Source organism: Elgaria multicarinata, chromosome 5, assembly GCF_023053635.1.
Source record: "Elgaria multicarinata webbii isolate HBS135686 ecotype San Diego chromosome 5, rElgMul1.1.pri, whole genome shotgun sequence".
Taxonomy (NCBI): domain Eukaryota; kingdom Metazoa; phylum Chordata; class Lepidosauria; order Squamata; family Anguidae; genus Elgaria; species Elgaria multicarinata.
The window spans coordinates 55,448,364-55,471,096 of NC_086175.1; the positions used below are offsets into that span (position 1 = coordinate 55,448,364).

Here is a 22,733-nt window from a genome sequence, read left to right on the forward strand (position 1 = left end):
TTGTGGAGCTATTAAAAACAGATGTTTTAGACTGTACACAGCAGTGAGACATAGCTAGTATTCTAAGAATATTAGAATACTAGTCATATCTCATTGATGTGTACAGTGTTGAACATTTATTTATTTATTTATTTATTTATTTATTTATTTATGCATTTTTATGCTGTCATTCAGCCAAAAAAGGCTCTCATGGCGGCTTACAAAAATATTTCTTGACAGTCCCTGCCCACAGGCTTACAATCTAAAAGACACGACACAAAAGGAAAGGGGATTGGGAGGGAGGAGGAAGGATAAACATTCGTCATTTTAGAACCACAGTGTAATTTATGAGATCTCTAACCAGCAGAGCATGACCTTCATTACTGTTCCTGAGCATTATTCTCTTCCTAGAGAGCTGTGCTCAAAGGTGATATGCAAATACCAAAATCTTCTCTTTTTATTAAAAAAAGAGCATTATATAGTGTGTATATCCCCAGCACTGTTTTTTTTTAAAAGCCTCGTTCTTGGAGAATGTATGTTACTCAAAGAAGTTACCTACAATGATCCTACAAGTATGTGTAAACCCTTCGTCTCATCTAATTTAAATGTCTGCTGACCTTTGTAAACTAGTATTTCATAGAATTCTTGAGGCAAGCAGCTACACGTGTTATTATAGAGATTTGTGCAGATAGACTTAAGATAGTTAAACAAGGATTTACACAAATATGAAAAAAGGAAACTGAGGTACCTACATAATGACCAGTTTAGAGAACGCCAATACACAGAAATACTGTAACGTTTTATATTTTATTTAGTATGTTAATATGTATCTCTGCAAATGCATTCTCTAGCACTACATGTATGTCACACCTCAAAAGGAATGTAACACAATAGAATAGGCTTAAACAATTTTCTAAGTAAAACATATAAAGAAATACTTGCAATGACACAGCCCTAGATTGAAATGCTACAATGAAATGCTTACAGATTGCCACAGAAAAGTGAGGTGCGGCTTCCTCATTTAACATCTTCCCAAGATAATCATTGTACTGCTTAAACATTCTAGACATTATTTAGCATTTATTTTAATATGTACAAATACATATGTCCTACAGCTGAAGTAATCAGCTATCATGGAGATAACTGTCGGACCCCTTGAATTTTTCTAGTTTCTCATACCTGGTCGTGAAGCACGTTTTAAACATCTTGAGGGGTTTTTTTAGTAGTAGGTCTTCATTGCTCTTCATAGTAGTAGTAGGACTTCATAGGCTCAGCAAGTGTCAAACATATAATAGGCTATTTGTTAGAATACAGACACAGTCATTTAGCTTAAAAGATGCTTCTTCCCAAGAAACTGAACTTTTCTGTCAAATGCAGTTGATCGAATTGGAGAATTGGGTTCATAAAATGGATTCATTGCAAACTGAGGGAAGAAGAGAAGTTCATACAGAGGGTGGATAAAATTATTTTAAAAAAAACATTTAAATTGTATTTTTTAAAGTTAATAAAATACTAAACCTTTCTCATTTAAATCTCTTTATAAATATGCTAAACCTACACCTACTCTTGTAAAAATGAAGTTACCTACCAAACCTGGGCAGTCATTTGTTTTCAACTCATGAAAATGGCTCTACCCAGCCCAACTACCCACTCTTGTTTCTTTAAATTTCTGGTCTTTCAGTTTCTCTTTCTCTGACTAAAGTTCCAGGCTCGACAGAATAGTTCTGTGCTTATGTGGTGGTGTTGGGCTAAGTAAGGCAGAGGAGTTAAGACAGACACAATACAGGAAACGACGGTCAGAGGCAAGTAGAAAACATCAGTGGAGTGAATGGGAAAGAAAAGCTGTTGTTTTGTTTGTGGGTGTGATTTAGTTCTTACCATCCCTAGTGTACTTCCATTGCAGGTGCAGCTTGACAGAGGTAATGAATATAAAGTACTATTTTCTAAATTTATACAAATCAAGTTATCTAAAGAAAAGATAAAGTATACTGCTGATGTTGTAAAATGCTGTAATGTAAATTAACTAGTTTTAGTGATTAGATCTGCACAATTGTTTAAGAAATATGAACTATTAGTGGCAAAGTTGATTAATATCAGGATGATTTCTTGGTGATTTAAATCACTGATTCAAGTTATCTTGGCTTAAATTAATCTACCCTATAATATAGTGAGAACTTCTTAACATGTCGTGTCTAAAAAGGCCTAGGTTGAGCCACTTTATAATGAAGTAGTGTGATTTTTGTTGTAGCTTAGGAGTATACTGTACTCTTAATACTATGATAAACCATCTTAAAATACTTTTTAGACAAAGAACCTAAACCAGGATCCACACTTCTGTTTTAGTCATATATAGTAGTGTAACTCTATATACTTTGTTTGAGATGGAAAAGTCAGGCCACAATTTCTTGCTTCATGATCCAGAAAGGCAAAGAATATGCATCTCTTTCATTCCTGTTGCCCAGTAAAGGGATTTCACAAGGAAGAAGTGGTGTGTGTGGCAATTCATCTTTATCCAACTCATAATCCTGAGGTTACCTCCTAGCACAAGATACAGTATAGTACCGTTTTAAAAGAGACATACTCTGCCTTGTATGGTCAGCAGTTTGTTACTCCTGAGAGACCAAAAGTTTAAAGAAACAAGAGTGGTAAAGTATGTTTGACCTACCCATCACTGGGGAGGGGGGGGAGGTGTCATAGCAATCTGAACGTAAACATTTCATCATTCACAATATAAAATGTGTGCCCATAAGGGGCAATTCACACACCCCTTCAAATTTGGTTCGACTTAAGGTTTACACATACAACCAGTTAACATGTCCATCAAGATAGAAATCAAACAAAGTAGGAGTTTACTCTAAGACAAGATTCCCATTTACTTCCTATACTAGCATTGGTAAATAGTTTCTCACCTTTATATACAGGTCATAGACATCACTAAAGAAGTTTTTGATTCCATCTTCTTGCCTTATATCATGAAGCATTATAAATCTCATATGTAGAACAAGTTAAGAAAATAAATGCATTTCCAAAAACTCAAAGATGCTAGGTCACTTAAAGTCCTGCACTACACTAAAACAGGCTCATTCATAAACACACCATCCAAATGTATATAACTGAAAACAGATGGCAGATACAAGCCAGGTACACCATGTAGGAATGCAGTTAAGGTGCATAAGCAAGTGATGTATGACACTTGGCAAAAATGAACCCATCATGCTTCACACAATAGTCCATTTCCAACTGAGACCAATCCAAGAGAAGTGCTTGGGAGATTATTTTTTTAAAAAAACCATCAACTGTAGGTAAGGCTATGGGGTTTATAAAGCAGCAGTTGCTAGACCATATTGTGCCAACTAGTGGAGTAAGTCCTTTGAAGTCTGGTCATAAGGGTGCACTTATTTTCAGGCATTTCACCATATATGTATATCCCTCTACCAATACTTTGATCCCTTGTACAGGTCAAAAGAATAAACAGGATAGAATATTTATTGGGAAGGAGCAAGCAGAGTTAGAGTCAGGGAAGGAAAAAAGGAGTGTCTGAAATTTATGTAGAAATTTAATAAAGCTAATGCATCAGTATTAAGTATCAGTTGCATTTATAGATCTACAAAACCAAACCTCATAGTCACTGTTCCACAAAAGATTGTATCATGAAGGAAAAGCTATTTTATATAAAAAGTATTGCTCCTTTCTATAAAAATAGTATAAGATTGTATTAATATCCTTCATAAGATGAAACTAACCAACTGAACAGGTGAAGTAGTTTACTTATAATATGAAGTGAACTTAGTCTGGCTTTCAAATCCTGAATAAAGTTTAAATCATCTGATCATCTAGGTGAACAAGTAGAATTCAGGAGTTTCCATTACAGATAACATTCCTCTTAAGATTAATCTGTTGTATTCCTAACAATCATACCAAAGAAGGCTGTTCCTTTGTTAACATCATCATATAACAGATACAATATAACACTTTGTTCCACTCAGCTATTACTTTGTAGGGATGCACAGTTGCTTAACAATAGATGTGAAAAGAAATAAAGCAGATACAAAGGAACCATCTAGTGACTTACACACTAGCTTGTGCACAGGCACTATGATGCAATAGTGTGAGGAATGAGAGGTCTGTTCCTGTATCCCCATCCAGACATCCCTCTAACTAATGCAAGTTATCTATGGCTGATTCTCTTATTTTTTCACTGGATACTTATAGGCACTGAAAAGCTATTTGTGTGAACCAAAAGCAACTTTTAACCTTTTCTCCATATGCTATTTTGCCCAGTTCATGGTAGTCTTCTCATCCACAGGCTGCCCATTCCCAAATCAATACACTCCATTCCTTCATTAGCTTAGTTGAAGTGTATATCCTGTTTTCCTATTTTGTTAAATACAGAACTAACAATAGCTAGGATCCTGACTTTGACCTCACTGGTGGGGCGGTCCCTGTTCATGGGACACTCCCACCAGCAAAGAGTAATGGGGAGGCAATTTTTGCTCCCCCCAAACTGCTCTAGATGGTTCAGAGACCGTCCAGAACAGTGGAGGGTGAGGGCTGAAGGAAGAATTGGCAGAATTTGCCTGATCCAATCCCCATCCCCAGGATCTTGTACCTGTTCATGAAGAGAGGAGCCCTTCCATTCACATGCCTAGTTAGGATCTAAGCCAATGGTCTAAAACAATTTATCAAGCTACTTATTAGTAGAATTCAAGCAAAAAAGGATATGGCCTGCAGTGACAAAAGCAGAAACAAACCACTCATTAAACTTGTCCACAGTCTTCAGGTACATGTTATTAGACAGCCACATATTCTCATCTACTAGGTCAAGAGCAGCATGAGCTATGAATTGATTGAGATGGCGATGATCATCCTGAGAAAAAAAGTAGAAACTGACCTCAAATATAGAAAATAGGACAGAGCATAAATTAACTTTTTCTGGTGCACTGATAGATGTAAAACTTTGCCCAGTAGTACTAAAGACACTACTTATTCAACCTTCGTGAATAATTAATCTAGTACATGGCTGGATGCTGAATCAGGAACAGAACACAATAAATTATAATGTACAGTTATGAACAGAACATATCCTAGTTAAAGCAGATTGTAGGTACCCAAATATATCAAATATTCAAAACACACCTAGTGTGGAAGGCATATTTATTATTTGTAGTACTTTGGGAACATGTGAGAAAACTATGGTTGTTTCAGATATTTACACTAGATTCAGATTGGAAAAACACATTGCATACATAGAAGTCAGATTGATTGCGTATTTTTTTGGGGGGTGGGGCAGGTAGGGAAGGAAGGAAGCATCCACTATTGGGTGCTATTCCTACACTTGGGTAATAACATTTTCAATAAAAACAAATTTAAATAGGAACTAAGTAGTGACAGCAAATCAATAGGAACCTGAGTGATCAGATGTCTGAGCTTAGACGTGCTCAATACTATATAAACAGTACAATGCTTACACAAAATTTCACACCTTAGTCTCTACTTTACCAGCTGGTAAAAATTCCATTTCAAACACTGGATTATCATGATGACCCACAATTACAAAGTAGAAGCTTCCAGACATATTGCCCCTTCTGAAAGAGAACAGAATCAGAGTCAAAAAGAACAAGTTGGACATTATCTCCATCTCTTAAGGCAAGATATTCTATGACTAAAGCATGTCTATGTCAGGCACTTAAGAAAATAAGAGAAGCCATGCTAGATCAGACCAAGGGTCCATCTAGTCCAGCTCTCTGTTCACACAGTGGCCAACCAGCTGTCAACCAGGAAACCACAAGCAGGACACGGTACAGCACCCTCCCACCCATGTTTCTGAGCAACTGGTGTATATAGGCTTACTGCTTCTGATATTGGAAAACTTCTTTGAAAACTTCCAAGATGAGATTTTCTCTCAGACTTAGAGTTTCCTGTATTGATGAACTCTTTAGAGTTGGGAAATTTCCTGCCCCATGTAATCCCGGTCTCCCTTCCTCTCTATTTAAATACCTTGTGTGTTTTGACTTAGTAGACCTAGATACTTTGTAACATAGGATCAAGACGTTTTAGGGCTACATGTGCCAAAACGATTGCAAATGAAAACAATTTTCTTTGGCCTAAACTACTGCAAAACTAATGACAATATAAGAAATTGAGATACCATCTTGAAAATCTGTCAGTTCCATAGACAAAAGTAGTTTGACACTGTCTCATTACAATTTCCATAATTTTACAAATGTATGTTTTTTTCAGAACTTCACCACAATTCTGTCAAGCAATACAAGGCCCATTGTTTCTCCTTGGTTAAGACAGTGTTCCCCCTCCTCCAGCAGCTGGTGCAAGCATATTCTGGTTCTGTATATTAATAAGGAAGGTGGTCCCAGGCTTTTTTTTTTTGACAGAGAACTTTGTGCTGCTTGCTGAGAAGACAGCCTTTTTACCCCTTTTTGGTATTTTTAATAGTGTTTATTTGTACTTGTGCTAAATATATATATATATATATATATATATATATTACTTATGAATTTTGCTTCGAGATTGCTTTATGCTGTGAGAAACGACAGCTAAATTTAATAAATACTCATGAAAATAATATTACTCTCAGTTGGAAATCTCTACCAAGTTGTGTGTGTGTTTAAAAAATTACTAAGGGTGCAATCCTATGCATATTTACACAGGAAAAAATCCTACAACTTCCAGCATGCCCCAGTCAGCTGAAGGTTGAAGCGGCTTTGGTATGCAGCATACCATAGCCGCTTCAATCATCAGCTGTTCCCCTATTCAGGGGAAGCAATATTTGCCATCCAATTCCCCCTTTACCAGCGTTAGCAAGAAAAACTCACCTCAGGCCCGACTGTCCCCAGAGTCAACCTCTCCCTACCCAAAACATCCGGCGCGGCTTAATGTCGTCATAGCGTTAAAAAAAACAAACAAAAAAAACTATGCGGAAAGAAGAGCACCTTCTCAGCTCATTAGCGTGTTCTCGCGAGAGTTCCGACTCGGCAACGCGCCTAGTGAACGGCGGTAACAGCAGCAACGGGCGCGCGACAGAAAGAGACGGTTTGTGGCTCGTCGTTCAGGGGGCGGGGCCTGGCGTGGAAGCGTTTCGCGTTCGTGCTCAGCGAGACGACCTGCTGCCGCTCGTCCACCTCAGTGCCGAACGGGAGTCCTGTTGCTATTCCTCGAGCCTGGTGTGTGGTGTCTCTGTCCGTCTCGGAGTTTCCCCTCCCTTCGCTCCTCTTTGTACAAAAGAGGTCCCGAGACGCGGGTGGGAAAGGACTAAGAAACGCCCCCCCCCACCCCCGTCAGGCAGAGGTGCGTGTGGGGTTCCCGAGGCCCACGGGTGGGCCCCGTGAATTCCAAGCGCTCGTGCGAGACGGAGACGGAGAGAGGGGTGAAGCGGAGGTCGCCCAGAAAGCCGCCTGGAAGGTGGAAGATCTAGGAAACAGGAGTTGCGGCAGAGGATTCTGATGGGCTATCTTTAAAATGGGGGACAGGCTTTACTTCTTCTTTTTTTCTTTGTCGCCCCGCAGAGGCTTATTATTACTGGTATTAACCAATACGTAATAATAAAGCCTCTAATGTTTCTTGGTTGCTGTACAATGATGTCTTCAAGGAGCAGCCCCTGCATACTGGCTTGTTCGTTTGATTGCTTGTGTATTGATTTTATTCAAATATTTTCTAATCGACACCATACAAAAGCAATGGGGAGCAAACAGGACAATTGGTTGTAAGATCAAAATTCATTAAGGACACAAACCTATGCGTGTTTTCACGGGGGGGGGGGGAGAAATCCTACAACTCCGAGGATCCGCCAGCCAATATTGCTGGCCGGGGAATGCTAGGAGTTGTAGGCCTTTTTTCCCCTGTCTAAATAAATCGTGCCTTAAGTGGGCTTGCAAGGGACAACCTCAGTTGCAGGTCTAAATAGTTAGCTGAATAGAAATTTGCAACTTTCTTCGGACAACAACAGCTCCTCCTCCAGGACAAAAAGATGTAGTTCTTCCACCTCCATCATTGCATTTTATTTCCCAGATTGCTGGACTAAATAGTCCTTTGATTTTATCCAGCAGGGTACCACTGGATATGTGTGGATTTTGGATATGCTGTTATTTTCATCTTTCATTTCAGGCCTTTATTATTTATTCTATACTTTTGTTAGTTGTTCCAACTAAATAAGCTCTCAAAACGACTTAAAAAAATAATAGAGAATAAATAGTTATAATTCTATATGTATAATCAAGCTTTTCTAGAATCTTCCCGTTAAAAAACAAGCATGTCCATTAACAAAATGTTCCTTCTAGAGAGCTCATTAGACAGCCCAAACTTCAATAAGATGGTAATCTCACACCGATCCTTATTTAATTTAGTTAAGCCTTTGTGGCGCTTACCCCCTAAAATTCTGTCTGTAATTATGAGAACTTTTTTTAATAAACAAGTTTCCAGTTCTGTAACACTGCAGTTTCAATTATTAGAATATGACAGTGGGCAACAGAAGAACAGCAATATGAACATAAGAAGTGCCATTCTGGATCAGACCAAGGGTCCATCTAGTCCAGCATCTGTTCATACAGTGGCCATGGCCAACCAGCCATCGGCAATAGCACTCTCCCACCCGTGTTCCCCAGCAACGTCTGCACACAAGCTTACTGCCTCGAATACTGGAGATAGCACACAACTATCAGGGCTAGTAGCCATTGATAGACTTAGCCTCCAGGAATTTATCCAACCCCCTTTTAAAGCCATCCAAATTGGTGGCCGTCACTACAGCCTTTGGTAGTGAGTTCCATAATTTAACTATGCACTGTGTGAAGAAATTATTTTATTTATTGCATAGTACAATAAATATAGTACTTCTTTTTATTTGTCCTGGATCTCCCGCCAATCAGCTTCATGGGATGACCCTGGGTTCTAGTATTTTGAGAGAGGGAGAAAAATGTCTCTATATCCACATTCTCCATACCATGCATAATTTTGTACACACCTATCATGTCTCCCCTTAGCCTCCTTTTTTCCAATTCCAGTTGAAGTAACCTTCCCTCATAGGGGAGATGCTCCAGCCCAGTAATCATTTTAGTCACCCTTTTCTGCACTTTTTCCAGCTCTGTAATATCCTTTTTTAGGTGTGACCGGAACAGTACACTGTACTCTAAGTGTGGTCGCACCATAGATTTGTATAAGGGCAGTATGATACTGGCTGTTTTATTCTCAGTTCCTTTTCTTATAATGCCTAACATGGAGTTTACCTTATTTACAGTGGCTGCACACTGGGTGGACATTTTCATCGAGCTGTCCTCCACAATCCCAAGATCTCTTCCTTGTTCGGTCACCGCCAGCTCAGATCCCATTAGGTTATACTTGAAGTTGGGGTTTTTTTGCCCCAGCGTACATCACCTTACACTTGCTTACATTGAACCACATTTGCCATTTGGATGCCCACTCTCCCAGCTTGGAGATATTCCTTTGGAGATCTTCACAATGTCTTTGTGTTTTAACAACCTTAAATAATTTGGTGTCGGTGGCAAACTTGGTGTCTTCACTGTTCACTCCTAATTCCAGATTGTTTGTGAGATGATTGGTCCCAATACCGATCCCTGTGGGACCCTACTATTTACTTCCCTCCATCAGGAGAATTGACCATTTATTCTTACTCTCTGCTTTCTGTTCTTTAACCAGTTACTCATCCATAAGAGGACCTCTCCTCTTATTCCATGACTACTAAGTTTATTCAGGAGTCTTTGGTGGGGGACGTTATCAAAAGCCTTTTGGAAGTCCAAGTAAACAATGTCCACCGGATCACCCTGGCTACATGTTTGTTGACACTCTCAAAGAATTCTAGTAAATTAGTGAGACAGGACTTGCCTTTGCGGAAGCCAGGACCTGCCCTTATATGCTAATTAATTTTGTCTTTAATAACGCTTTCAACCAATTTACCTGGAACAGATGTCAAACTAACCGGCCTGTAATTTTCTAGACCTCCCCTAGATCCGTTTTTGAAAATTGGTGTTACATCATTGGCCATCTTCCAGTCCTCTGGTACAGAAGCTGAGCTTAGAGACACGTTGCATATTTTTGTGAGGAGGTCTGCAATTTCATATTTGAGTTCTTTGAGAACTCTAGGATGGATACCAACTGGGCCTGGTGATTTATTTGCTTTCAGTTTGTCAATAAGATTGAGAACTTTGTCTTTTGTCACCACTATTGATTTCCATGTCTAAGAAAAAGTGTATAGTTCCTCTGTAGAATAATGCTTTCATAAATTGTTTGTTAATGCTCAGTCTAAGCTATCTTGGCTGTCATGGGTTCAGTGGTAGATAACCTTGCATTTACCATTCTCTAAAAGCAACAACTTGCTCTTTTGCTGGAGGCTCAATACCTCATACTGCTAAAAATCATTTAAGATTTCTTGTATCTGAAAATCCAGGTTTTTGGTGTGTAGTGCCTAGCACATGAATGGAGCGTTGATGTCAAATACATTACGGCAGCATGTTGGTAAAAATTAAAAATTTATTTTTCCATGTTTTCAGAGCTTCATGTCTTCCACGGAATCTAAGGCTCTGTCACAAGATGAACTCCGGAAAAGACTGTATCAGACCTTTAAGAACCGAGGTGTTTTGGACGCCCTTAAGGTCTTTGATTTAAACTAGATTATAATCAGTGTAGCTTTAGTTCTGAATATTTGTAAAGTCTAGTGTATCCTTGGCAAATTTTTAGTATTGTTAAAAAATAGACAACAAAAACCTGAAGTGGGTCTGAGTGTGCAAAAAATCATTAATGGAACATGGGAACTACAAATTTTCACCCCAGATTCTAGGCAATCCATAACTACACACATCCCTACCGAGTACACACATTCTGCTTATCAATGCATTCATGTAACAAAAAAATGAAAGTGTAAGATATTCAATGGTCATGTGTTTAAATCTGGACTACATTCTGATTCTGTCAATTGGAGCTTTTTTAATATTTCTAATTGCAAATTGGATTGGAAACTTAAGTTAATTTTACATTAAAAGATTAAAGTGAAACGAATTCATGTCATTTATATTGAAATTGATGGGTTTGTTTCTCACCAACTTAACAGTAAATGGAGCTGGATTTAAAATTCTGCCTTTTAATAGAGAGCAAGCGAGAGAACATTTGCGAGCTTGTAGAGGCAGCTGATGTGGCTCTCTCCTTGATGGACAGGAAAAGTCTCCAGCTTTGGATCCACGAATCTGAAATATCCTGTTGCCCCTCAGACTCTGTTTAGGGCCATAGGATTGCTCCCTCTGTTAGTCTTTCTAATAGTCTACCAGAAAGTTAGCAAGTCTTTCTGATAGTGTGTCTTGAATGCCAAATAGAGCTGTGTGATACAGTAGAGACAACTTTTGTTTACGTTCTCAGAATGATACATTCTATGTTATGAACTGCTTTTGAAACACAAATTGAAAAAGCAACTTAGAATGAGTGAGATGCTGTTCATAAAACCTAAGCAGAATTCTCACTTTTACCCTGGAGAGCCCCTTCTTGTGCTTCTTTAGGTTAAAGCCACATTCCTAGATACTGTTGCATCTAATCGCTCAGATATCAGCTCTAACTCTAGCAATTCCTGGATGCCTTTTGAAACCATCAGATACCTTTACTGAAAACGGACTGTCAAATCTAAAAGTCCCATAGATTTACTGCTTAGCTGTTTGACTCAGCTTTAGGCAGTATACAATTTGACACTAGCTCAAATGTAAATTATGTTGCATTAGCGTAAGCAACTTGTGGTGCAATACCAATATCATTTGCTGGCCCAATGGTTTTCCCTGGAAAACCCATTGCACAGCAAATGCTATTAGTGTTTTGCTAGAGATAATTTATGCTAGTGCTAGTGTGAAATCGAACACTAACCATAATGTTTAAGATAAAACATTATGCACACTAGTGTAACATCTGATTTCAGTCCAGCTTAACTTTTCAAAGTCTTAAACTTTTCCACATCATTTAATATTTGTACCACACTTTGTCTTTCAGAAAGAAGCCCAGAGTGACTAACAATAATATACTATTTTTGTTTGTGTCAGACACAGCTTCGAAACCAACTCATACATGAATTAATGAATCCGGTTTTAAGTGGAGAAATTCAGCCTCAAGTCATTTCCAGTGAATGTAGTTCATTAATAATTGGTGCTTCTAACAGTCTGGTTGCAAATCACCTGCGTAGATGTGGCTATGAATATTCCCTGTCTGTCTTCTATCCAGAAAGTGGATTAGAAAAGGATAAGGCAAGTACCTTCCTATTCTGAAGGATGTGTGAAATTATATTTTGGGCTTAAATAAATCCTTTTTATCAAAAATGCTTTCATCATTTTGTCTATAGTAGCCTTCAAACTTTTTCATACCTGGGACTCATCTTTAGCCCAGGCATGCAGTTTGGAACCTGCTTCTTTATTTATTTTTTACCATAGGTTTGTACAGTGTTAGTGCTGCTTGTGTGCAACCCACCTTAGGTCAGACTGTGAACTAGTAGTGAACTTCAGCTCACCAGTTGAAGACCAGTGTTCTATGGGCCAGTCTATTCAAGAGGGTTGCACTGGAGAGAGGAGAAGGGACAGGTGAGGTTTCTGTCCCCGGTGGGTGTGTTGGGAGGATGATCCTCCTGGCAAACCTTCCGGTGGCTGGCTCCTCCTACTCTGCACCTTCTCCCATTGGAGAGAGGATGCAAGGCATTCAAAGCTGGCTCATGGTGGAGAAGACATGAGGCAGGCAAAGATGTTTCACTGCATCTGGGACTTTGATAAGAAAAGACACAAGTGCAACAAAATTGGGTCCTGGAGGATATGCTGGGAGGATTATGCTTCCAACATACCTGCCAGCTTCCAGAGGAGTATGCAGCTGAGCCAGCAGTTGGAAGAGTGCTGCTCTAGCTGCTTACTCAGGCCCACATGCTTCGCATGCACAGCAGCTCCCCCAGTGGGAAGCGTTGTTTTTAAACTGTTGTTTTTATGTTTTTAAATTTTGTATACTTTTAATGTTTACTGTTTTTAACTTTTGTAAACCGCCCAGAGAGCTTCGGCTATGGGGCGGTATATAAATGTAACAAATAAATATAAATAAATAAGGCACCATGTGGTCCAATTGCTGCCCGCTTGTACCCCTGTTGCGGATTTCTCCAGGGGTCTGGGCTTGGAGGCTAAGTCCAAGTCCCGTCTGTCCGTCCGTCTGTCTCCCCCCCACCCCCCGGAAGAATCCAGTGAGGTGCCTCTGGCTGCATTAGGCCCATGGGCCAGATGTTACTCTCCCCTGCTGTAGGAGGGGATGGGTGGCTATGGGCAATAAGAGAAAAGAAGATGAATTTATATGAAGGAAGACTCTCCATTGTCGGATGTAAATGTCATCTCTGGCAATCCATCATTATCCTGTTTTTGTTGTATTGCCCTTCTCTTTGATGATGTGGAATATAAAATACAGATTTAATGGTTAAAAGGTTTATTTTTCTTCTTACAAAGGAGCTTACATTGCAAGATCTACTGCAGCTCATGAGGATCAATCCCAAGACTGACCTTTATAAAACACTGGTAAAATACAATCTTATTTCTAGAAAAATCTTTTTATTAAGATTTGAGTGAATAAGTTAATTTAATTATCTTCTGTTTACAGATTTCAGCTTCGAAAAAGGACAGTACTAAAGGTAGGACTATAATATACATAAAAAGTACAATCCAAAGAAACTGCTCACTTACATATCTATGTATTTTATTTAAAATATCCAGTATCATTCTTCATGGTTTAAAACAAACCTAGGGTGGCTTGCAATATATAGTATTAACAGTAAAAATGCAACTCTTATACAGTAACAAATAAAACAGCAACACAACATAAAAAAAATAGTTGGCATTCAGTACATTTAACACATACTAAAAGACCATTTGACAACTGAATGGCTGAGTTCGGATGACACGCTAATCAACTCGGGGCGGGTATGATTAGCGTGTCATCTGAACTCAGCCAATATGTGGCCAGTGATTTCTTTTTACATTTTCGCTTCAGCAGATACTGCTGCTAAAGAGGCAAGCTGCTGTTTGGTCAAATGTATTTGAAGAGATGAGTCAGTGCAACACAATAATAGCTATTGTAAATGATGTATATAATTATACACTTTTTGAAATATTTCCTTTTGTTTGTTGAATGTACATTTCATTGGCATCCTTTTACTGTTGCAAAAATGTTTTATTCTGCATTGAAAATGTTATTTGTTGCAGAAGAAATATCATTAATGGTATATTTCTAAGGCTTTCTTGTACAGATTTTAACTGAGTTAATAGAACACAGTCTCTGTAGGGAGAACTGTACCTCAGAAACCCAGACAAGTCCAACACCTATCAAAGAATCTCTTGGTGAGTGAAATTTTATAATTGGCTTATCTTCAGAAACTTTGGCAATTTATGTATTCAGCCTTAATGAAGAGAGTACTCCAGAATTGATTATTTAGCTTAGTTTTGGGTTTGCCTCTGACATCACTGTTCACTGATTGGAATACTTGTGCAAGTCACTCTGTTTGAAGCACACACAGAACTTTAATTTGTCCACTTTTTAGAAAAAACTTGTATTTGTCTACTTGTTAGGCACAGGTATACTGTAATTCATATGGATCACTGTGCCCTTTTCTAATCAAAAGAAAACACTGCTATATGTTCTTCTAGTATTATGGTTTTCATCGCAACATGGTTGTACACTTTTGCTTTGAGAAAAAACAGTAGCGTTGAAAATGGTGTTTTCTCTACATACAGTTTCCTGGAAAGAGGGGTATGGTATTGGTTACAAGTGCAGGACAAATAGCAGAGTTACTACCACCACCGCCTCCCAGCAATAATACAAAGTAAACTAACACACCACCCAGGTTAGCCTCTGTCATGGTCCATCAAGCATCCCTACTGAACTAGGACCTCTCAGTGAGCAAGTGCAGAGAGCGCACAAGTGAACTGATGAAACGCAGTCACAGCATCAGTGCAGAGAGGCCATTCACAGAATGAAGGATGGGATGGGATACAGGTACATGCTGGAGTACAGTTGCATCCATTTAAATTGGCACACAAATTTGGGCTGCCAATTTCCTGTTTTATTTGTGTTTGCTTTTCTCTTCCTCACTACTTTCTTGGTGCCCTTTTTAGTAGATGGTACTTATAACTTGTTTGCTTTAAATATTTTACTTGCTTTATATATTTTACATAGCTGAGAAACTGCAACTGATAGATGAACAATTTGCAGACATCTACCCTCATCGTCACATATCTGAGTCTTTTCAAGTAAAACTTGCTGAATATAGAAAAGAGATAGAACAGCAGCTCCAAGCAGAAATGTCTCATAAGGTGAGGGGAGATGGAAGGGGGAGAACTGGCACTTACGTTATTGTAATCATATATGCCCATGGCATATATTACATTGCATGTTGCTGTTTTTTTCTGTATAACAATGTAGTTTTCCCCCAAAGAAACAAAAACACAGGAAATGAAAGAAGATGACCATTTATTAAGCCAGATGTTGCGATTTGCTGTATGGACAGTAATAATCATTTTATTAGGAGTGGGAGAAAGAGAAATATTTAGTAATAAATGTTTTCAGTGGTTGTACATGTGAGAAGGCATAAACAGAGAGAGGTGTTTAGACAGTGTGACTTGGTTGTCATGACAACAATCCATTTTGAGTTAATTTACTCTTGAGGAGCTGCGGTGCATGCCGTCCATCATTATGAATATGAAACCTCTGAGTGGCAGCTGTTGGGTTGTCATGTCATGTGAACCTGGGCAGTTTGGGTTATTTTAGGGATAAACAACCCTTGCATAACCCACACCCAGCAGGATTTGGGTTGCACATTCATAATGGCGGCCAGCATGCACCACAGCTGCTTGAGGGTAAATCAACCCGCAATGGGTTGTTGTGTTGAGCAAACTGGCCCAGTTTGTTTCACTTTGAAGAATTACACTTTGAAAACTCTGTGCAAGTTACTTGCTGTCGTAGGAGTCAAGATACACATCTCACTGGAGATCCTTTATCAGATCTCTAGATATCCTGCTCCCCTAAAGGCTACAGAAGGCAATGTGGATCATGGGTGTGACATGAGGAAGGAAGTAAACCCTTTTCCCATGCTGATTCCCCATTGTAACACACACACAGAGCTTCTTCTAGGAAAAGGAAAATATGTTTGGAGATCTGATCACAAACAACTTGCTTAATGTGTAGTTTGGTCCCTGGACACTGTGGCAAGTTATACAAGCTGGTAGTATACAAGAGCCTCCCTGTTGTCTTTAGCCTATGGATCTCTCCACCATCAAACACTATTGCCTCCACTTCTCTTCCTGTGAGTAGAATGCTGACAGTAACTAGACTTAGTTGTTGGCAAGAGGAGGGAATAGCACCAGGCATGGGTGTATATAAACATATATATTTGGAATGGTGGAACTCCTGGGGAAGTGCACTTAGTTCATTTTTCTTCAAATGTACGATTTTCTCTACATGCTTGAGCTTAGGGAAACTGGTTCTTGTTTGCAATAAATTCCAACTTTACATAGTGCTGATATTTCAAACGTGCCCTCCCTCCAGTGAAGGAGGGAGGGCACATTTTTTAAGCAGTGAACTGCTTAAAAAAGGGAAGGGGATAAATATACGTTTAGCATAATTTCAGTATGATTTAAATGTAAGAAGATGAGCAACCTATGTGAAACAGGGAAAGGCAGAGTTCTGAATTGGTGGCTGAATTGCTGGCCAGTACATCTGTCTAATTTATTGTGAAGATAATGGGTAGACTGAGTTGAATCACGATAGAAAAAACAAGAGAAAATTTTTAGACCTTTAGTGAGAGAAATGATTTGTTTACTTTCCCACATTATTACTCTGGGGAACTTGCTATTGACTAGCAATAGCCATTTGGATGTGATCTAATCTTTTGATTTGATAATCTTGAAATTTACAATTTTGTTTTAAATTAAGTTACAACACTTCAGAGAGGTTGAAATAGCCAAAATTAAAATGGATGAGAGAGCCCAGTCCCAAAAAGAAATTTCAGAGCTTCGTAAAGAGTTTGAAAAAGCTCACCAAGCCAAATCAGAAGCTCTGAACTCTCGAGAAAGAAATGCTATTGAGAGACTTCAGAAGCAACAAGAGGTAATTTAAAAAACTTGTAAGTAAATATAATACTAATGATCTGCAATATTCTTTGATTCAGGGTTAGGTGGATAGTCTAGTATTAAGAGCCATACTGGAAATGTACAGTATGTATTTTGACTGTATATATTTTGCCCACAAATTGTACAACCTGAGCCAGTAACTGGCTTTGCATGGTGTTGCTCCACTACCACACAATTAAGTATTGCTTGGGAGCCAGACATACCACAGACATGTGTTTATATGGACATTTACAAAAAGAAAATCTGTTTGGTCTCATGACCATGTCTGCTTTAATTACTTCAATAGCACTCCCATTGTGGTGCATCTGTGTGTTTGCTCCCAAATTGCAACAGGTGCAGAGAAAACTGTACCATCCTATATTCAGTTGTATCAAAAGTCTACAGAATGCTGTATTTGGAAAAGTGGAGAGGCATTCTCCAGGTCGTGCTCTTTTCCCCTCTTTTTTTTTTATTAGCGGTCAGTGTTGTTCATTAGTTTGTTTAAATTTCTGGAACAGTTCTTTTAACTTTGTTTTACCAAAGTTGTTTAACTTCTGCCATATTTTCTAGTGATAACTAGATTTCATGGTGGTTCTTCGTGGAGCTACAGTCTGTTTGGAGTTCACTTGGAGTTGATCCTTACATGTACTCACTTCCTTTCTGTGGTATTCCTTGCCTGTTGATGTCAGGCAGGCACTGGCGTTTTGTTTTCAGAACCTGCTGAAGACATTTTTTTATTTAGACAAGCCTTCTTTGATTGAACAGCCACAGTTTTATTGGCATAGTGTGGCTTTAAATCTTGTTCTTGTTCTCCTCCTCTCAGGAATCCTGTTAGAAAATGAGTGGTATATAAATTTTGTAAAATAAAGTAGTAGCAAACACAGCCTGACTTTCTGAAATTCGTATGGAATTTGCTACTGTTGCTACTTTTTGGATGTAATACAAATTGGTTTTCTAATAGATTGATGGAAAGGAAATTTATCTACAAAGACAAAGTCTGCTGAAAGATATTGAAACAGTAAGGGCCCGAGAGGTAGAATTGAAGCAGAGAACAGAAGCGTTTGAACTGTGAGTTGCTCAACATTATTCATATACCTATTTAGTTTGGAAAAACCTCCCTCTTTTGGTCTTCTAAATGCAGTAGTTTGTATGAAACTGCATTAACTTTTATTTCAGTAGTTGCTGGATGGATTCCTGCATTGAGAAGGGGGTTGGACTCGATGGCCTTATAGGCCCCTTCCAACTCTACTATTCTATGATTCTATGATTCTTCTCCATGGGCAGAGAGGGAGATCTGATGGTGGAGGCCTCCCTTGTGCTATGGCGGAAAGCTCTGTCACTATTGCTGAACTGCCCCGATGCTCTGCTGGTGGTATGGCTATAAATGAACTGTGGTGGTGGGTATACCAGGGAAGGCTTTGTATATGCTGGATCCAAAGCTCCCACATTTCCCCAAACACCCCCAGAAAGGCTGAAAAGCTACACCAGTGCGAACTGGCATACTTATTTCTTCCCCACCCATCTCATTAGTGAAGAAAAAAAGTAAGTGGGGAGGGAGGGATAGAAAATTCTCTCCCTGTCTCCTGACCAGCATGAACTGACATAGTTTAGGAAGTGACAGTTCTTCATCATGGTCTGTGTGCATCAGACATGGGCTCTGCAGTTGCACGTAGCTCGTTTCAGGAAACTTCTATAGCTGAGGCAAAGCGTTTTTGGTGGGAACCCTTCCCCACCGTCTATTGCGCATGTCTGTGGGTTTCCACCCTTCTCCTCAGTTCTCTTTCGACTGCCTTGCTGAAAGTACATCTTGTTTTCTTGTGAGAAAGTGTTGCCGAGCTACTCCTGTTATTGTTTTCCCCTTTATTTTCTTACTATTTTCCTTCATTGTCTTCAGGGGGCGGGGGGATTTCTATGTTTCTCTTCGCGATCTTGATTGCATCTGGGGCCGCATGGCTGTTAAGACCCCATTCTGCAAATGTATTGAATGTGGCAGCAAGCTTTCCCCTGTGCAATGGACATTTGCTTTGCTTAATTTGCTTAGGGGAAGTGCACATTGTGGAGAACTGCCATTTTTGTATGAGGTTTACCAAACAAAACAAACACAATTGAGCCAGATTGTCTTAATCCTGTGACAAAAGGGTTTGGAGGCTACAGATCAGTCAAAACTCTCTGTGAAAACGCCAATGACTGATTCTGCTTGTCACTTACCTCTCTCAGGATCTCGAACGTCGACTCTAGCTATGGGTCGCTCTGACTTCCCCAACACTGGGGTGTTTCCTGACTATGTGGACTGCAAAAAAAGATCTCAAAAAGGGCCAGGTCGTCAAAACGCCAGAAGAGGGACATAAGAAAAAGAAGGACAAATCTTCTAAAAATTCACATCCTAAGTTAACAGCACTGTTGTGAATATCGACCCCACTGCTGCTGTTGGGGTCGCCAATTCCACAAATCCCTGCCTCGGTACTGATAGCTCAGAACAACTCACCGGTACTGAGGTCAGAGATTGCACCCACGACATCAGTGTTAGAGGGAGAAATTAGAGATCCCTCCCACCCCCAGCGACTTCTCAGTCTCGCCAGCTACGACTCTATCAACATCCACAGGATCGACACAGAGAATGTTCCCCTGACTTGGTGGACACTCCAACCCTAGTGGTTGAGAGAGTTTTATGGCAGAGGTGCCTGGAGCCATCGCCCAGTAGGGACTGGGACAGTTATTTGTTCGCTTCCACCTCACATCTCCTACCAATATATCGAGTGGGATCAGGAGACTGAACCTTATGATGACAGATCACGCTACTTTGGCGTACCATCTCCTTGATACCAACCAGCCTCGCCTTGACACTGGCCTGCCTGGTTGGCCTCGCTATTGAGACCCAGAGAGTGGACATCTCCTCAACACCAACCATCCTTACTGGCACTGAGACTGCTTCCAGAGGATCCCATTTGGGCGCCTACAGTGCTGCAGAGATCGTCTTCTCTCAGAATGACTTAGGTGAGCAACATCTCTCAGTTAAGAGTCATCCAAGTCCATTACTGACTTCACTGATTTCTCGCCCCCTGCTTCCCATACCACAGACAGGAGCACAGGCCCAAACTGAGGACAGGGAAGCTGATTGGCACAGCAGACCTACCTCACCCTATTCTGCAGAAGACTACCATTCTGATACCATGTCGTATTCCTCAGTGGCACCATCAGTACAATCACCCGATGATATTGCAATGACCCAGGAGGGTGCTTCTTCCTCGGAAGATCTGTTACTTCTCTGACCAAATGCTATGTGTGGCACAGGCGTTTGGCATCAAGACCCAACAACCTGGTCTTTGAAGCTGTTTATACAGAATCTGCAACTCCAGTGTTGATTGCCTTCCTTCCCACTTTTCTTCACACCATGAAACAATTTTGGAAGGCTCCAGCTTTAATGGCCTCAACATCAACAAGATCGGAGTCCCTCTACATGGTGCAGGAAAGGGATGCGGGTTTCCTTTTTTCACATCTGCGTCTGAATTCAATAATTGTTGAGTCTTCACAAGGGAAAGCTCAAAAGACTCATGTTTCCCTGCTGACAAGGAGGGATGTCAACCAGATTTATTGGGCTGTCAGATTTACTGATCAACAGCCCTGGACCTGAGTGGCGGACTACCTAACGATGATGTTGCTCTACCACCTCTTCCTATGGGAGAAAATGGACACACTATGCAGCTGTCTTCCATAGAAGCAAAGCGGCTCGCTAGAGTCTTCCAGACCGAAACTCTCCACCTGTCGCGCCAGCAACTCAACTCAACATGTCACTTGATGGATTGCGGAGCAAAAGCTATGGTGGGGGCAGTAGCCCTTCGTCAACATGCCTGGCTCAGGTTGCGGGGTTAACTCCTGAGGCTAGATGCAGGATCAAGGACCTTCCCTTTTATGGGGAGGATTTGTTCAATGCCAACACCGATGATGCCATGGAGGCTATCTGAAAAGCGAAGTTGATGGCTAGGAAAATGGGACTGTCCCCGCAGTTTCAAAAGCTATCGTATAGACAGCAATGCTGGTCTCAACTGCAGCCATATTACCACTCCCATCAATATACTTGAATGGGCACCTCATTTTTTCCATCAGCAGCAGCCTAGGAAACAACAGGCATCTAGCCGTCTCTTTTCCAAGTTCCTCCTGAATTGGGCACTCATCACCACCAACATCTGGGTCCCCAAGATCATTCAGTTTGGCTACCTGATAGAATTCAAAGTCCTCCCTCCCCTTGGTACCGTGAGAATACCCCCCCCCTCATTGGACATCTTGACATCAGGAACAGACACCTTTCTTGGGAAGGGCGCTATCCAGAACGTGTCTGCTTACTGTACAGAAGACAGTTTTTTCTCTCTCAACCCTTGAACATTCAGTCTAACATCATGAAAAATATCGATACAGTGATCGGCTTCGTCACAGCAATTGACTCTATTCTGGTTGCAGCTGGGAAGCCTGCAACTAGGAAAGCATACAATGCAAAATGGAAGGCCTTCTCTACATAATGCCACAGCTAATAACTTTCAGCCTACTTCTGAATTGCTTAAGGACATGCTTTTCTTCTTGGGCTCTGTTTATGATAATGGGCTAAAATTGTCCTCGATGCGGGTTTACCTAGCTTCTATATCGGCATCTCATGGTCCAATATAGGGTTTCTCAGTCTTCACATATCCCACGGTCCAACAGTTCTTGCGGAGTGTTAGAAACTTTGCTTCCCAGTGTGGCCCATTACCCCGGTATGGAGTTTAGCTGTTGTACTACAGTCTCTGCCATCGAAACCTTTTGAGCCTATGGCAACTTCAGATATCAGATTACTATCCTGGAAAGTCGCCTCCTTAGTTGCAATCACCACAGCTCAAGGTCTAGTGAATTAGCTGCTCTGCACATCGCTGCATCATGCCTTGTATTTTTATTTATTTATTTATTTATTTATTGCATTTTTATACCGCCCAACAGCCAAAGCTCCCTGGGCGGTTCCACAAGGAAAAAGTGGTGCTTTGCCCTGACCTGTCCTTTTTACTAAAGGTTGTTTCTCAATTTCATATAAATCAAGAATTAATCTTGCTGGCTTTTTTCCATCACTTTTGACACCTGTAGAAACCAGACTGCACTCCGTAGACGTGTGGAGGGCACTTGCCTTTTATATGGTTAGGACTGAGTCTTTTCGTAAAACAAAGACTTTTCGTCTGCTATGGGGGCCATAAACAAGGACATCCTTTGTTGTCATAACGTTTAGCAACATGAATTGTCAATACCATTAAAGTGGCCTATGAAGTTACTGGGTTGACTCTTGAAGAAGGTCATTCAACTCGGGCCATCTCAACATTGACGGCATTCATGAGGGGCTTCTCAATACTGGACCTGTGTAGAGCAGCAACACGGTCACAACCCTCTCCTTCTATCTCGCACTACAGCTTGGATGTTCATGCCAGAGCTGATTGCAGTTTTGGACGTGTGGTCCTGTCTTCAATCTTTCACTAGGGCATCTCCACTTACCCTTCACCGGTAAGTGAGCTGGTAGTTAATTGCTCATATGTGTGATGCATAGAGACCATGATGGAGAAGAACAGTTTGCTTACCTATAACTGTGGTTCTTTGAGTGGTCATCTGTGCATTCACACAACCCAC

The 22,733-nt window shown here is 40.3% G+C and overlaps 2 protein-coding genes across 2 annotated transcripts in view; one reads left to right on the forward strand and one right to left on the reverse strand.

The window, feature by feature from the left end:
* Positions 1 to 767: 767 nt before the first annotated feature.
* On the reverse strand, positions 768 to 6,883 carry TRAPPC2 (trafficking protein particle complex subunit 2). Its single transcript, XM_063126390.1, has 5 exons — positions 6,810 to 6,883; positions 5,462 to 5,564; positions 4,711 to 4,846; positions 2,889 to 2,983; positions 768 to 1,402 (listed from the first exon to the last, which is right to left on the reverse strand). The coding sequence occupies exons 2-5, from the start codon at positions 5,552 to 5,554 to the stop codon at positions 1,304 to 1,306; spliced, it is 423 nt and encodes a 140-aa protein (XP_062982460.1). The 5' UTR covers positions 5,555 to 5,564; positions 6,810 to 6,883; the 3' UTR covers positions 768 to 1,303.
* Positions 6,884 to 10,404: 3,521 nt separating this feature from the next.
* Positions 10,405 to 22,733, forward strand: part of OFD1 (OFD1 centriole and centriolar satellite protein) — a 33,558-nt gene continuing 21,229 nt past the window's right edge. Inside the window, exons 1-8 of the mRNA XM_063126391.1 lie at positions 10,405 to 10,595; positions 12,018 to 12,218; positions 13,443 to 13,511; positions 13,594 to 13,624; positions 14,226 to 14,330; positions 15,166 to 15,302; positions 16,921 to 17,094; positions 18,058 to 18,164. Of these exons, the coding sequence (XP_062982461.1) occupies positions 10,500 to 10,595; positions 12,018 to 12,218; positions 13,443 to 13,511; positions 13,594 to 13,624; positions 14,226 to 14,330; positions 15,166 to 15,302; positions 16,921 to 17,094; positions 18,058 to 18,164 (920 nt within the window). The 5' untranslated portion in view covers positions 10,405 to 10,499. The remainder of the gene's footprint in view (positions 10,596 to 12,017; positions 12,219 to 13,442; positions 13,512 to 13,593; positions 13,625 to 14,225; positions 14,331 to 15,165; positions 15,303 to 16,920; positions 17,095 to 18,057; positions 18,165 to 22,733) is intronic.